The sequence below is a fragment of the Squalius cephalus genome, assembly GCF_949319135.1.
Source record: "Squalius cephalus genome assembly, chromosome: 15".
Taxonomy (NCBI): domain Eukaryota; kingdom Metazoa; phylum Chordata; class Actinopteri; order Cypriniformes; family Leuciscidae; genus Squalius; species Squalius cephalus.
This window is the reverse complement of record NC_137136.1, coordinates 33,273,424-33,290,523: the sequence shown is the minus strand read 5'-3', so window position 1 is coordinate 33,290,523 and position 17,100 is coordinate 33,273,424. Positions and strand designations below refer to the sequence as shown.

Here is a 17,100-nt window from a genome sequence, read left to right as displayed (position 1 = left end):
TTTACATGACCATATGCATTGTCGGCTTATTACGCATAATCGGCTTGAGAACGTGCTCATTAATGTTCACCTTTTCCAAAGTGTCAAACGAACATGTAATGTTGGGTTGTTGTGGTCACCTATGTGTGGACGATTTGGGGGCCGGACTCTCTCTGTGTGATTGGTCTGTTTTGGCTTGAGGTGGGGGGGATTTGGGGGGATCCATTGAGGAATGTGTTGGTCATCCTGGAGGGAGAGTGATTGGGAATCACGTGGACTTGACCGAAACTGGGAGAGAGAGAGAGAGAGAGAGGGAGAGAGGGGGTCGAGCATGAGAAGCATCAGTACAGAGCAGTGACCGATCCTGAGAGATCACCTGGAGAAACGAGATTTAACGCAAACATCCCGAACTCAACAGGCACAGAGTGGAGCCCATGGCAGAGGGTATGGCATTTTAATTTCGAGGTTCTGGCCCTCTTCATCAAGGTACACCAAGGTGTTGCTTGTTTAGGGGACGTGGGGGGCTGGGGGTCCCTGCATTGTCTTTCATGTTTCCGTGTGGTTTCCCTCGTGTACTCGTGTAAGTGAGGTTATCGTGGAGCTCCTCTTTGTTTTGCTCCCGTTTCTTCTTGAGTTGTGAGAGTATGTTTTACATGAGACTTGAGGAAGGTTTAAGGCCCGTGCTGGTCGCAGAAGGGAAGGATTTCATTCCGCTCACCATGGGTTCAGATTTACAAGAGGACTATCCAGGTGAAGTAGCGAACAGGGCGAGAGTGTTTTCTTCGTCGGGTTTCACCATGTTAGCGCACATTTGGAAAGTCTCCATCACTTTGGAGAGAAACACCTAAAGAGCCAGCATGTGTTGCCAGTGAGACCAAGAGGGCATTATTAAAGTAATAGTTTTTTTTTTTTAAATTGATATAGACCAATAATATAGGCTATCAACAATTACGTTGTTTGCCTACTTGTAAACAAAAATAATATCAAGAACTCAATTTTCATTAGTTGAAATGTTAATTCGTTATCTGGAATGTATATTATGTTCAGCATGTAACAATGTTCAGCATGTTACACTTGTTATTTCTAATATCTGAAAATGTATTTCTGATATCAATAAATAGGAGAGTAATTTAAGATATTTAAAATGGCTTTCTTAGCAGTAACATTCACATTCATGATATCAGAAATTAACATTTCGATTAATGACAATCTAATTAATATCAAAAATGATTTTTTTTTTAATAGTTGCAATTCAATTATTGATATCAAGAATAGACATTTGCACTATTAACCTTGATATCAAAAATTATGATTTTTATTAGTAAGAAATTGTATTTCTGATATGTGAAATTGGAATTTCAACTAGTAGAAAATCAATTCTTGATATCAACAATTGAGTTTGAATGGCAGCCTATGGTGACATTTAACTAGTGAAAATACAATTACAGATATGAAGAATTTAATTGTTGATATCAAGAATTCATATCCGGAGAATGAAGAAAAGTCAAAACGGCTTGCCATACTACTAACTATTTCCAGCTTTCTGCACTATAAAACGTCAGCATGTTCTGATGTAGGTTAAATTATTTTGTCAAATAAAAATATGAGAATATATATATATATATATATATATATATATATATATATATAGTAATAATACTACATTGCTATTCTGCTTAAATAAAAATGTGTTTCATCCTACAGTTTACGCCACTTTAATCGTAAACGTGCAAATATGACCCAGACTAAAATGGATGTTTAAACTGTTTTAATTGAAAGCAATCTTAAAATATGTCACTGCCTTTGTTTTGTGTCAAAATGCACACCAGTAATGTTTGTTTTTTTTCTACTGAAATGCCCTAATTGAACAAAGGCCTAATCCTGGCTTAATCTAAACTCTGTCTGTGAAACCAGGCCTAAAATAATATTTGTCATTCTTTTTTTAATACAACCACTGATGGTTTCTAGGTCTTTTAGGGCAATTGTTTTATACTCTTTCTGTTATATTCGAATCTTGAAATTTCACATGCACACACATGTCCGCATGCATTTATTTCCCCTCTGATGGTAAATGTAAATGGTTTTGCAGGAGGGTGTACAAAAACCGAGGAGGAGGAGGGGCAGGCCGCCGAGGAAGACCCTCAGTCCTACCATGGTGTGGGTGTATGCAAGTGGTTCAATGTTCGGATGGGTTTTGGATTCCTATCTATGACCAGACGAGACGGTGTGCCTTTAGAAACTCCAGTTGACGTGTTTGTCCATCAGGTAAGTGCTGAGAAACATATGCACAGCAGGTTATTTAGTTTTAAATCAGCTAGATCAAATAGATAATAATGTTTAGGTCCCAATAATAATGTTATAGACCAACCCATAAGTTTGCATCACCCTGGTTCCCTCAACAAAAAGTGGTAAAATGCTTTGGCTTAAAAAAATATACGTTATCCCTGCAGCTCTATTTCAATGGGTGTTGTATTACATTTTATGCTTTGGAAAGCCAACATCTGAAATCTACAATGGCTTAGTCTGCTCTTAAATGGCAAATCCAATCACTCCTGATTGTCCAAACATCAGGCAAACAGATTCACTGCCCAAAGTATCTGAACTTCTGCAGTAATTGCATTGATCCACCCTGGTATGGTTAGTATTTCTCTCTCACCTCTCATTTCCCATGTAAGTGTCATGTCTTAAAACAATAGTCTGGCCTGTCAGCAAGAGCACTTTCAAGGATGACCCCTTTAATCTTGTTTCCTGTCATAAAGTCATTAGCCACAGATATGTGGGGAAACATTTAGGAGCCCCTTTGTACGAGTGACCAACTGGGTGGCCATTTGTGTCCCGAGAGCTGCTGTGACTTCACACAGACCAGGAACGTGCAACTTCATTTAGTATTATTCGGCACATTTAGCATATCACAATCCCCATGAACAGCAGATTAAGAGTAGTATTGGACATGCTGTTCATGCCTGTCAGTGAGCAAACTGAGGATGACTGGGCTTTTCAATGGCCAAAACTGATGTTTGATATAATACCTTTATTTACAGAATACAACTTAATGATATTATACATATGCAAAATTGAGGTTAAATGGACATTTGTTTCACAGAGTATAAACTCATTAGAAATATTTAAGAACATGAAATGTCCATTAAACATAGACAAAGTAGGAACTGTTAATAAAGTCACCTTTATTTATATAGGGTTTTTCCATGTCAAATTAACCAAACTTCAGACACTTCTCAAATTTTAGATATTCTAAATAGTGATGAAAGTCAAAATATTAAATGTAATGGATGTATATTGACTGAGTAATCAACTATTTTGTAGAGGGGGTAAAAATGACAATTTTCACCTGAGATTTGGAGACAAATTACATGGGGGGTAAAGGACTTTATGTTATAATAATTTATTATATTATAATTACACAGATATTGGTAAGTCTATTAGTTGTGAAAATACTGTTGACTTTAGCAATCTTTGTTGCATTGTATGCCAACGCTGACCGAGTCCTCAAGTTTGCATGCCTGTAACTCAAGAAGTATATAAAAGATATCTTAATAGTCTTGTATATTTTGCTTTTAAACGAACATTTCTTTTGGCATCTTCATTTTAAAGGCCCTATATGGTTAAATCCCAGAGATCAGATTGTTTCAAAGCATCTTCACAGTAATAAACAGGAAAATAACAACAGAATTAATGATTATGAAACTTCATCAAAGAAGTTTTCAGCTCAAGTCAGATCAGTGTTGATTCAGTTCAGTTCAATAATGGTGGAAAGTTATCCAATAATGAAACAAGTTCAATTCCGCAATAAGCAGCTCTACAGAAGACGATAGTGGCATTATTCAGCTCAAGTTTTGTTCTCATCCAATAGTGTCAGTGCGGTCAACACGATAATATCACTGAATGTTAGGTGTCTTTTAAAGCCCAACTAAGCAAGCCAAAGGCGACAGTGTCCAGATTCATTGATGATCCACACGTGCTGCACACACGTTAGGCCTCAGCTACACAACATTAACTCCGCTGCTGGTCTTTGTGAGCGCAAACAAAAGAAGAAGAGCGTGACAGATCCTTTCTGTATCTGTGGCGTTTTGCTTCTTATTATGTCAAAACCTGCTTGCTTGTGATTTGTCCGTCACCTAATGGATCATCCATGTCCATACAGTACAGATCCAGTCGACATGCTCTCTTCTTAGGGTTTTTACTGTAGGAAGGGCTTTAAAGCGTGTCAGTGAGATGTCAGTGGGAGGAAGGGAAATTGGGGGTTGGGGGTCACACGTGTCTAGGGAAATACGTTAACGGTCACTTTGACCCACACACAATGGACGTACTTGAAAGGGAACACCGCATCTGTCACAACATAGTTGTAACCAACAGTGTTTCCTCAAAACAAGCACTACTACAGATCCTCGTGGGGCCGTTTACATCACATCAACCTGTAATGCTAGTCATCTGAGGCCAAATGATCCACTGACGGTGTTTGAGACATTTAATGTGCTGAATTATCTGCCTTATTTCTTAAAATCCTATATAAAATATCCAAGAGAACTAGAATACTTTGATGGTTTCTTAATTCTCAGCTAAATGTTCACTAAGCTGCATAAACTCTAACTGATATAATGCTTGTGCTCGATGGCCATGCTTTTTATTCGTTTGGGGTTTCATGGAAAATAATACTTTTGTTAACCAGGAATAGACAAACCGATTATGTTCATTTGAAGCTTGAATGTTTTTATCTTTCCTGCTGAAAATAAAAACTGTATGCATTTTGTCGTTAAATTCTCTCTTAGTATAATATAAAAAAGCTCACTCTCATTACTGTAATACAATAATAAAAATCATCCTGTCCTGAGACAATGGCTTTTAAGATGATTTAATTCAAATGAGTATCAATTCATTTCAGGACACCTAATATTACTTTACAAAAGTATGTAATGAATTACAGTAATGAGAATGTATGTGTTGTTGTTTTTGCATAACTGTAAGCTATTGACAGTTGGAAGAGCATTTCACAGTCATGAAAATAATGCAAACAACCTCACTGGTCATATGCAATATATAATTTTTTTTTTTTAAATATGACCCTTAGATGTTTCATGATATACTAGAAGATGTTCTTCTACTTCTGCTCGCTGTGCTTATCAACACGATAAGGTCTACAGTTGTGTAAAGCATTTACTGTATGACAAAACATTGCTGCCATTGGTTGGTGGCAGAAGAATTTGAAAGGCAACATTAAGAAGAACAGCAATGCATTTGTTTTAATGCATGAATGCAATGCCATTCTGTGCAGACGGTAGATTTATAATATCTTGTACTTCTAATAAACTACAAGGTTATCTATGAATATGACTTGTAAAAGGCTTCAAATTTCAGTCATCATCATTCACCCACCTCATGTTGTATGGTTTTCTTTATTTCACTGAACACAAAAGGTGAATTGTTTGAGGACTGCGCTGTTCGCTCTGTTGAATGCGATGACAATAGGCTTTCAAGCTTCAAAGAACACAAAAGTGGTCCATACTACTCTTGCAATATATTCTAAACCTTCTCAAGCCACTTCTGGAGGCGGGGCTCATTTGCATATTCATAGAACCGCGTATACTAAATGAGGCAAGGGTGTAAAGTTATATTCAAGTTATTTTAAGGCATGAAGAATTTTTTTCAAGGAAATAAAGTTTAAATATTTAATTTTGGCGATCAAAGATGAGTTTTAAAGGAACAGAATTACTGACTACACAGGGACTTTAACAAAAAAAAAAAAAACAATAGGATTGTTGCAGAATATAAGCTCTGTGACCAACACAAGTTTGATTCTTACATTTTTTGTTCATCATGATAATCTTTGCAAAAGAGTGAATTTATTTGGATTTTAAAGCCTGAATACAGAAGTAAAAAGCTAAACATAAAGGCTATAAACTCATTTCACGATGACGTTTAATGTCCCTGACAGTCCATTTAGACATGATAGACAAGTAAAATATTAAAAATAATCACAAGAGGGTATTACAGATGTATTTAATGTCATAGAATAAAGCGTGAAAATATCTTGAGCTTGTGTTCACCACAGACCTTATTTCAAGCATTTCACCAAAAACCCATTGACTTCAGGACGATGGAAGCGGAAGTGTTAAGATGCGAAGCCGTTTCCAGGTTTTGGCCTATAAAAACTCATCTTTGATCACCAAAATGACATATTTAAACGTTTTAAAAATATCTTGAATGTAACTCGACACCCTTGCCTCATTTAGTATATGTGGTTCTATGAATATGCAAATGAGCCCCGCCTCCACTCACTCACTCAGCTCAGAGATCCACTCGTTGACGATCACACGTTGATCTGATTGGTTACAAGGTAGTTTGTGACGTCAGAAACACCAGCGATTTCAAAGTGTGTTTTTGAGACTGTCTTTGGTTCACTGCAGTTTTAAGGAGAAAATACTCAGCAATGCTGTCGACTTATGAATTTACACATGGTTTGTCTTAAAGCACATTAAAAACATATAAAGACATATAAACAACATTAAAAGCTGGATTTTCACCACGGGGGACTTTAAATATTTAGTTCCGGTTCTACATTTACACTTTGCCAAGAGCTCATTCATAACAGTGAATATGTTCGCCCTCAAGCCAAGCAACCATTTGAAGAATTTTTGTGGACCCCTGCCTCAGCATCCTTCCCAGCAGTCAGTGAGTGAGACGTGTGTGTGCTGTGGGGGGATGTGTGTGTGTGTGTGTGTGTGTGTATCAGGAATGCTGTAACCTGGGTCGGGGGATGGTGAAGCATGGGCTTTTCACACATAAATCAGTCGCTTTCTCTTTCATATCCCATAAGAATGCACATCACACAATCACACATACAGATGCGCACAGGGCCGTTTTAAAATCACTGCGGTCCCAAATTTGGGCTAGTTAGGGGGGCTCCCCCAAAATAATGTTGATTTTTCTGATCTACATGTGCATTTCAAGACGTTTGAAAGACAAAAAATGAAAAGAAATAGCTTTAAAACCACGTGAAGAAAGTAAACTGACATTTATATGTTTTATGAATCATTTTCTTAGCCAAGTTAATTTACTGAAGGCTATGAACACTATAGGTAAATAAGTTTATAATATGTATTTACAATACGCACACGTTCATTATTAATCTCATGCCTAACATGATGAACACGGCTTCGTTTATGTTTCTTGTTCCCTCACATTGACAGTTTCTAATTATTACATTACATGAATCACGTAAATTATAAAGGCCTTTTTTCAATTCAAAATGGCAAATTAGACAAAAGGTTTTTAGTTTGCCATCTCTATCCTAAAACAGCTGTCAAATATGAAATGTTTAGTTTAGCTACATACATTTTATTGCACTTTATGACCATTTACTGAAGCGTTGGGTTGCGCTAGAATTTGCGCCTGTCTACTTTGATTTGATTGGTCATCTAAAATATTATAACTGCTTCCTTCTCACAAAAGAACTAGTTATAAATCTGTTTTTACAGGGTGGGAATCACTAACTATATGTTGTTTAAGGTACTCTGGAAGTGTTTATTACCAACCTTAACAAGTCTGTGACATGCAGAAAACAATAAATAAATACTTCTCATTCATTGCATCTTTTTATCGTTCAAAAACCCTTTCATAGACACACAGAAGATCTTACATGTTTTACCACTCAAGAACCAGCAACATAGAAATGAAAGTCTTATCTGTTGTTGATTGATGATAACGACGAAGACGACGATGACAAGGATAATGACGTTGAAAGTTCATTGACCACACTATAGGAAACAATGTCCAAGAATGCAAATCCCAAATCTTCCCAGTGCAAACCTTAGTGTTGATACCAAATCACAGCAAACCAGAAAGTTACAATATTTCGGCATTGATGAGCGGTGTTCTTGGTGATCTTGGTTCTGTGCAATATCCTTGCAGCACTAAAGTAGTGTTAATGCGATATTAGGCAATTATTTCACAACATTTATTATGTACACCTCAGAAAAATAGCGAGGTCCGGACCACCTCGGTGACCTCATGGATGCAGTGCTCTCTGGGTCTTTGTGCTTAAAGGAGAACTCCGGTCAATTTTAACATTAAGAACACACGGTGAATCTGACTGCAGTAGATGTGAAAGATATGAATAAAAGTAATGTTTATTCAGCCAGCGCACATACCTGTGTTTACATCCTGTTTTCGGTCGAAGCCCACAGTAGATGATTGTCGAGTTCACGCGCATAGGTTTAGTACGTACGATCATGCGCCCGAACTCGACAATCGACTACTATGGACTTCAACCGAAAACAGGATGTAAATACAGGTATGAGCGCTGGCCGAATTAACTTAATTTTTATTCATATCTTTCACATCTACTGCAGTCAGATTCACCCGTGTTGACTCTGAAGGAATCACTCACATTGGCTGGGCACTTGTAATGACACATCAAGGATGTTAAGAGGCTAAAAGCAGGTTTAAATATTGCCCCATTGAAGTCAACAGGGTGCAAATTTTAAAAAGAGGATAACACGGTGTAGGCAACACCGATTTTTGTTGTTGTTCTCTGTATTGACAGCACTCCAAATTGACAAAAAAATGAGCTCAATGTTAAAATTGACTGGAGTTCTCCTTTAAATACTGTCCTCTACACAAACACAAACACAGTGCTGAAACCAGACGTTTCACATTTCCAACCTTACAGCAATCTCTTGCCTTCTGCATGTAATTAATTCAGTTTCTAAATGAATGTGGATTTGGTGTAGTGGCAGTGCTGAGAATGTTTTGCTGCTTTTCTCAGAGTAAACTGCACATGGAGGGTTTCCGCAGTCTGAAGGAGGGCGAGGCGGTCGAGTTCACGTTCAAGAAGTCCTCCAAGGGTCTCGAGTCTCTGCGGGTGACGGGTCCTGGAGGAGCTCACTGTGTGGGCAGTGAGAGGAGACCCAAAGGCAAGAGCGTCCCGAAGCGCCGAGCCAAAGGAGACAGGTGAGTCGTCTCAGAGCTACAATATGACCATTCAAACAGTCTTTGTACAGCTGGGGCAGTGAGCAAAAGGGCCTTTTCCTCTTTGTGAAGCCCCTTTCACACAGCGCGTTGATCCCGGGAAATTGCCGTAAAATTGCTAGAGTGCCTTCTGTCTAAACGAAAACACGTCCCGGGATTGATGCAGGGATTGATACCTGGGATGGGGACCTAGTAACATTGCTGGGATCAGTCCCGGAATGCGTAACCAATGCCGTAAAGGGTATTTTGTTGCTCTTAGAAGAAAGTTTGTGTTCGTCATCAACAAAGAAAGAACGAAGAAATGTCTGCAAACTAGAATGAAGCCGAGAATAGGAGCTCCTTACTGTCCGCACTGAAGCTGAGATCGTTCGCCAGCTTCGTGGAGCGGTACGCGATGCATTAGTGTACGAACGGATCCGGAAAACAATTCTCGAGATCGAAAGCGCAGATCATTAGCAAACTAAAGACGCTGGGTAAAAAAATCCACCAAGTGCACGACTACAGTGGAAAGAGCCGTAGCGGAAGATTAGACTGGCCTTTCTACAACACATCCTGACGTCACGTGTCTTTACGGGATCTTTACGGGAACGCACTCACAGATTCCGGAAAATCACTGGCAGTGTGAATGAACCAAAATCAAACGATCTTGGGAATTTGTCCCGAGACACATTATCCGTGTATTTTCCGGAATCTCTGTGTGAAAGGGGCTTTACTGAGAAACATGGGTCTTTCTTATCAACAAAAATCCAGTATCTTTATTTTAAGTCTTGTGCCATTTGGATGCCTTGTTTGAGTCTCAGAAGAAAGTGATACAAAAGCCATTTTAAAAGGTACACTTTAGTATATTGCTTACCCCTAAATGGTGCAGAAAACAGTGAGAAAACAGCAGTTCAGAAAGCATCTGATCATAGTGATGTGGATATGTTTGCACCAGCTCTGCAATTCAGCAGTCAAGACATGTCACGTTTATTTATATACCACTTTATACTGTAGATCGCTTCAAATCAAGCAGCTTTACAGTATTAAACACGGAAAACAGTGTCAGTGTCTCTTTCAATTAGAAGTACAGATTCAGTTTCTATTTTAAAGCGGCTCTCCAGTGAACTTTTTGCCGGTGGCCGGTGACTTAAGACATTTTACCAGCCATACCAGTGAAAATGTACAATTTTCAGGTACAGAAACTTAAAAAAAGTAATCAATTGTAAACTAGCACTGCATATTATTCACTGTATAAATTAAACATAGATTAATCCTTATTAAAGTTATTCAGTCAAGAGCAGTGAGAGATATTTCTGTCTTTTGATGTTTGATAAACAGTAAGGACACAGACGGCAGCAGACAGGCCTATATATTAGACTGCTGTCACTTTAAGACCTCATGCGGGATTCAATATACTGATACACATGCATTTTCTTTCTCTACTGTTTACATTCACTTAAGACATAACTGACTGTTTATGAGGATACTCGCCAAAACGGGCATTTTCAAGCGCAAGAAGATTTAAGAAAGTTAAAATTAGTATTTGTGCGCAGTCTGAGGCACATTTCGGGTGTTTGCGCACAGAAAACTTCCCACATATCGTGTAACAAATTGAGTTCCTCTTCGCGTCTTCTTAAACTTGAATATTTCAATTGGCAAGGCTTAAACTTTCGTGATGCTGCTGCACTGGCCTGTCAACTGTCCAGATCATCGTTCACGTTTGTTCACGTTCATGTTTTCACAACATTGCATTGCTAGAATATATAAAAATGTTACCGGCCAACTGGCGATTGACACTGTTTCACATTCTCGCCAACACTGATTTTTACTTGCATTTGGCGCTTGGCAAGTGTTAATTTTTGGCCCTGAGTGTAGTCATGTTTTTACTTGTATCTGAACAGAAGAAATGAATCGGAAAAGATTTTCACATCAAACAAGGTGGAGGCTCAGAGCCACACCTACCTATTACATCATCACCGTGGACCAATGGTAGTGCAATGGAGTTTACCAGCAATGAACCTTTCTGGAAAGTTTGCTCTGGCAAGCTGTTCATAACTCCTGAAACAAACACTAAACAAACTTTGTTTTGGCCGTATTTTGTTTAAAATGACACCACACATGTTCGTTCTTCGATTTCAACTGCCTCGTTTACACTGTCAGTGGAATGTGACCCAATTCAGATTTTTTGCTCATTTTCATTTTCTAGATTTTTTGTGACACAGATCGGATGTGTTCTATGAACGTGTAAACAGGAAAAAAACGCATGCATTCGGATATTTCGAGATCGGTTTCAGGCCTCATTCATATGTGGAAATAAATCGGATATGTGCCAATGCGACTGTCATGTAAACAGGCAGATCGGATTTTCGGAGGCATTAGGCAACGTCTCCGTGGTTTAATGTCGAGAGAAATCCCGACGCGAATCTGCAAAGGGACGGATGAAAGGTTGTGTCGTCATAGGAGAGGAATTTGGACAAACGTTGACACAACATATCAAAGGTTGGCTTGCTCATCCTAAAATTTGGGACCCACTGCTTCTCGTTAAAGCCCGCCACAATATGCTCCCACCAGTCCTGAGATCTCTCTTGCACACAATAACTGAGGCATATGCACTGGCTGCAATGATGGCACTTTTCGTCCTCCTCCTCAAAATCATGGTGATGTTTGGCGAACTTCGCATATATCGCAGAGCTAGCAGCATCAAGCATATTTCACGTTCGTCCATCTGTGCAAGATAATTTAACCCTTTAAGCATATGCGCGATGTTTCAGATAGTATGGCAAGTGTAAACACATGAATCGGATATGGGTTACAGTTGAAAGAACGTGTAAACGGACGGTCAAAAAATCGGATAAAGGTAACAAATCATAATTGGGCATCAAGACCTGCAGTGTAAACAAGGCCATATCGGTGCCTTTAGAGTGAAAGATTTCGCAATGGGTTCAAGTTGATCACTCAATTTGGCAAAATTAGCTTGGTTTGGCAGTGACATTTGTGCGAGCTGTGCTTCATCCATCACTACAATATTGACAGAGGACCGGTTTGACTGCAAAATTTTGCTAAAATTCAGATATGTGACCACACCTTAAGGCTTGCATTTACTGTCAAACCCTGCTTCTTTTTGGAAGGCATTTCAGGGCCGTACATATTTTCCACTAGCCGGTTTGGCTTTGACGTTGAATCATTTTATTGCTACCCTGCCAGCATTGTTGATGTGCACATGCAATTAATGAAACTGTTCAAATAGAAAAAAGCAAAGGAACATTTTTTTCAATGACCTGATTTTTTATATTTATCAGTATTTGTTGCACATGTAAAAACACTGTCACTATGTTATATTACAGGTAGAAATAACTGATCCTTTAGGTAACGTTTGCCTGTTGTCACTTCACTTCAGTGAGTAGTGCTATAGTGTGTGTGTTTGTTTTAGCAGCTCATAATGGAGAGCCTGAAGTCCCTCTCTTTGATCTCTCAAAGAAAAAATGTGTTTCGGTAATCTCCCCCCTTCCCCCACCTCTGCCCTCGGTTAGGGCCGTCGATGTGACCCGGATCAATAACTGGTTAAAACGCCTGGTCACTGATGCATTTATACCTGATGGAAATCCCCCAATCCTGAGGTTGTTAAAAAAAATGCTTACAACTGAAAGCAACTTTCAATTTTAGCTACAAGGATGATCACCCAGTTTTCAATTTAATGTGCAAAAGAATTATACCTCAGAATTATTAGTCATTCCATTTGCATTCATAAAGCGAGGGATTTATTCCAGATGGATGTTATAGATGTATGATTTGGTCAGTCCATTCTGATTATCGTGAAAGACTCTGCGTCGACAGTATCTTCGCGCTGATCTTTATAACGGTCTTGCATTCGATACGTCCCTGAAGCGCGCTACCCCTTTAAGAAGGTCTAACATCTGTCCATCATGATTATTCATCAGCTCAGTGGACTAGCCTCGCTGTTTTACTGAAGCAGCCCTTGTGAAAAAAGAAGGAGCATACTTCTAAAAAGAGTGCTTATTGCAGAAACAATACATTTTAAGAATATACTTAAGTGTGAACTGAATGGATTTTTTTTAGACACTTAATTGCATGTTATTTAAAATCAAGTGAAAATATATTGTAGTTTATATTTATATTTAATGCAATTAAGTTCTTTTTTTGATCCTTTTAAGTGGGACTTAAGGACATCTTTATATTTAATTTCATAATTATTTATATTGTCTTTAAAAATATGGTTAAAGTGAATGTACTACTGACAAGCATTTATGGTAAACTAAAATATACTTTAAAGTAATTTCTATTGAAAGTTGTATGAGATGTACAGTATATTTTTAATGAGGAAGTGAAGGCTCGATACATTTAAAATATATCAACTTTAAATTTAATATTAAACACACTACAGATAAAATTATAATCAAGTACTTTACATGTGCTTTAGTATGTGAGTCAACACATCAAAATAATTGTATTTACCATATATATATGTAGAGAGAGAGAGAGAGAGAGAGAGAGAGGTTTGAAGTATTACTACGATTACACAATTATTACAAGATTTGAAGATTACAAGTGCACTTTCATTACAATTAATCACACTTGTTTTTCACACGCCAGAATGAAGTGTGAATGTCTTACACACTCAGTTCCTGCTTCGACCTCAGGATGTAGAGAAGACGCCGCAGTTTGTTTAATTGATAACAGATGAAGGTGCCCGAGAGGGGTCAGGGGTCAGCATCGCCATGGAAACTGCATGTGTTTAGGGACTGGGTGGGGTGTTTGGGGGTTAGGGCTGCAAAAGGTCATAGTTCATAGGTTGCTGCTGCAGCTTTTCTCGAACAAAGGCCGTCATTGGCTTCTGCACGCGGCGCCGGCTGTCGGCCCGTGCCACACTGTGCTGATGAAGGCCTCGGGTCAGTGCCTGTAAACCCCCTGTGCCCTGCGGTCAGTCGCCCACATGACCTCAGCTGAGTGGACATCAATGACCCAAACCAACCACCCATATGCCACCGGGAGCTCCTTGTGTCAACTCTGACAGCCTGGCCATGAATTGAACACTTTCACAATACACTTTATTAGAGTAAAAGAGCCACGTTTTATTTTCATTGGAAATTTGGAATTGTGCTCACACAGCTCAGCGAACTTTAGCCCTCATATTTGATACGCAAAGGCCTCTAAATATACTACATGCCTTCTTTTGTCTGATTGATAGTTCATACTTTATAGGATATTTGTAAAAACGTCCACCTTCAGCTCTTCAGTCTTTTTGCTGTGAAATCTTTTCAGATTTTTATAAAGTAAACGTACAGTAAGAATAACTTATATATTGTTAGTAATATGTCAAGATGAACACGTATTGTAGGCTTACTTGATTATCCATACATCATTTATTATATCATGTTAAAATGCATTGAAGATGATCCATCAGGCTTTTAAGGAAAGTTTATTAGTTCATCTTTCAATCATCATTGCATTGTATTGCATTATATTTTAAATCTACAGATCTTTGATTTAAAACTAAGCATTTAGATATTATCTTACTACGACATATTATTGTCAGATATAGAGCAGCTGCACCCAATTACGTATTTTTTTGCTCAGTTTGAGCCTCTGAATAAAACTTAGGTGTTTTTTCCTCCTCAAATATGAGCTCCAGATTCTCACTATATCATGCTAAATGAATATAAGCCATAAAAGCCACACACACACACAAATCATTATCTCATAAAAATGAAAATTTTAGAAAGGGCTGCTTTTTGAAGGTCACCAGCAGTTTGTTGTACATGCAAACACACTCACTAACTATTTTATATGCCCCAAACTGTTCAATAAGTTACGGAGCCCTTAAAGTAATGGACATGATGATGAAAATACGTCAATGCTTTTGTGCTCTCTCGCAGTTGTTTTGTGTTCCCCTTGAAATTCTGCATTCGCTCGCAAAGAAATCAAATGTTTTGCGTTTTTACTTTTTCCTCTATCCCAATTTTTTTTCCCGCCACCATGTCCCTTTAGGGTTTTGTAATTCTGTAAGTCACTTTCACTTAAAGGGCCCTATTTTAACGATCTGAAACGCAAGTATCAAACACGAAACGCAAGTAACTTTGTGGGCGGATCTCGGGCACTGTTGCTATTATACCGGCCCGACGCAAATCTAAAATGGGTTGGTCTGATGTAGTTTCATTATTCATAGGTGTGGTTTGGGCTAAATAACTTTAGACTAGTTTTTTTCTGGTCAGTGGCGGAATTGTTTTCTGAAACTGCAAAATAGCACCAGGGAACGTTTGCGCCGGAACACGCCTCTTTTCGCTGAACCGCCCCCGGGAGCGCAAGTTCATTCCCTAATTTACCGACGTGAGTCTGTGGAGGGAAAAGTCCGCTGTGCGTCAGGTGCAAAATAGGAATGATACATGCATCTGTGTACAAAGTCAATTGCGCTGGGTGCAAGATAGGGCCCAAAGGGTTAGTTCACCCAAAAATTTAATTTCTGTCATTAATTACTCTCATGTCGTTCCAAACCCGTAAGACCTTCATTCATCTTTGGAACACAAATTAGGATATTTTTGATGAAATCTGAGAGGTTTCCGATCCCTCCATACACAGCAATGTCATTGCAAATTTCAAGGCCCAGAAAGGTAGTAAAGACATCGTTAAAATAGGCGAACCACTGGAGTCACATGGACTATTTTAACAATGTCTTTACTACCTTTCTGGGCCTTGAAATTTGAAATAATGTTGCTGTCAATAAAATGCTGTCAGAAAGCTATCGTATTTCATCAAAAATATCTTAATTTGTGTTCCAAAGATGAATAAAGGTCTTACAGGTTTGGAACGACACAAGGGCGAGTAATTAATGACAGAAATGTCATTTTTGGGTAAACTTGTTATGATGGTGCAAGGAGATGAACCCAAATGCAGACAGTATGCAGGTGAACTACGTTTATTACAGAAAAACAGGGAAAACAAAACCCACGAGGGGGCAAAACAAGACAGGATCGACTATATAAGACTAACAAGACTAGACTAAGACTCAGACAGAAAACTGAAAAATAAACTAACAGCTAAGACAGGATCAAACTCTTCACAAGACTTTCAACAGGTTACTCACGGTTGGTTTCACATAAAGAATGACAATGAACCGGCACAGGACAGCAAACACAAGGGGATTAAATAGGGAGAAACTAATGATAACAACAGGTGACACAGATTAATTAATAATGACTAAACAAGGGTAACAAGGGGGCGGGGTTACGTGACGAGACAACGCAAGCACACAGCCCAAACAAATGGCCATGTGCTTACACATAAAACATGGGTCTGTCATGATCCTGCCTCAAGACCAGGGAAAATTAAAGACTAGATGGCAGGATCATGACAGAACTAACCCTTTAATTAGTATTTTTCTTATGGGGATTGTTTTTAATCACTAATACATTTGCGATTATAATTTTTCCACAGGTGTTACAATTGCGGCGGTCTGGACCATCATGCCAAAGAGTGCAAATTGCCTCCCCAACCCAAAAGATGCCATTTCTGCCAAAGTGTCGCGCACATGGTTGCCAACTGTCCCGCCAAAGCCCAGCAGTCGCCACAGGGCTCTCAGGGAACATCTGCGGGTCTCAGAGTGGAGGAAGAGGAGCACAGTCATTCCCCAACACCCGCCAACTGAGAAAACCAATCATATCACACTATACTGGAAAAAACTAATGCATAATGCTGCTGTTGGAACTTCCTCAGGTCTATAAAAGCAAAGAAGAATGTCACTTTTTTTAGCGGTCTAACACTCAGGAATAGAGCTGCTCTCAGGAATTTCAGTGTTTGGTGTATTTCTGCAGTGGTTACCTCATATCTCATGAAGTTGGCGATTGGTGCAAACGTCTTATTCTTACAGATGATTGACTGATTTGAATGTTTCTGGTATTTCTTGATGCTTTTATGAAAATGTTTTGGTGGTGGGTTTGAATTGGGGATTTTGGCAATTGCCAATTTTGCAATAGACTGTCCTGATCACCAGGGACCGAATGAATGTTAAAACCGCTGACGTGGCTCTTGTAAACCAGCGGCTCAAGATCTGTCACTAGTGATCTGTGGTTATCTTCAGAACAACAACACGCTCTATTAGACATGAAAGTAAATAATCAATCACACTTTTATCTCTAAGCTTCA

At 38.7% G+C, this 17,100-nt stretch overlaps 1 protein-coding gene across 2 annotated transcripts; it reads left to right on the top strand.

Annotated features, from left to right (window-relative positions):
- Nucleotides 1-221: 221 nt before the first annotated feature.
- Nucleotides 222-16,994, top strand: lin28aa (lin-28 homolog Aa). Of its 2 annotated transcripts, none has more exons than XM_079895681.1 (4): nt 222-423; nt 2,069-2,244; nt 8,762-8,946; nt 16,393-16,994. In XM_079895681.1, exons 1-4 carry the CDS (start codon nt 414-416, stop codon nt 16,601-16,603), a joined length of 582 nt encoding a protein of 193 aa, XP_079751807.1. In that variant the 5' UTR covers nt 222-413; the 3' UTR covers nt 16,604-16,994. The 2 variants fall into 2 exon arrangements, with proteins under 2 accessions (XP_079751807.1, XP_079751806.1); XM_079895680.1 differs by lacking the exon at nt 222-423 and adding an exon at nt 680-729.
- Nucleotides 16,995-17,100: the final 106 nt, after the last annotated feature.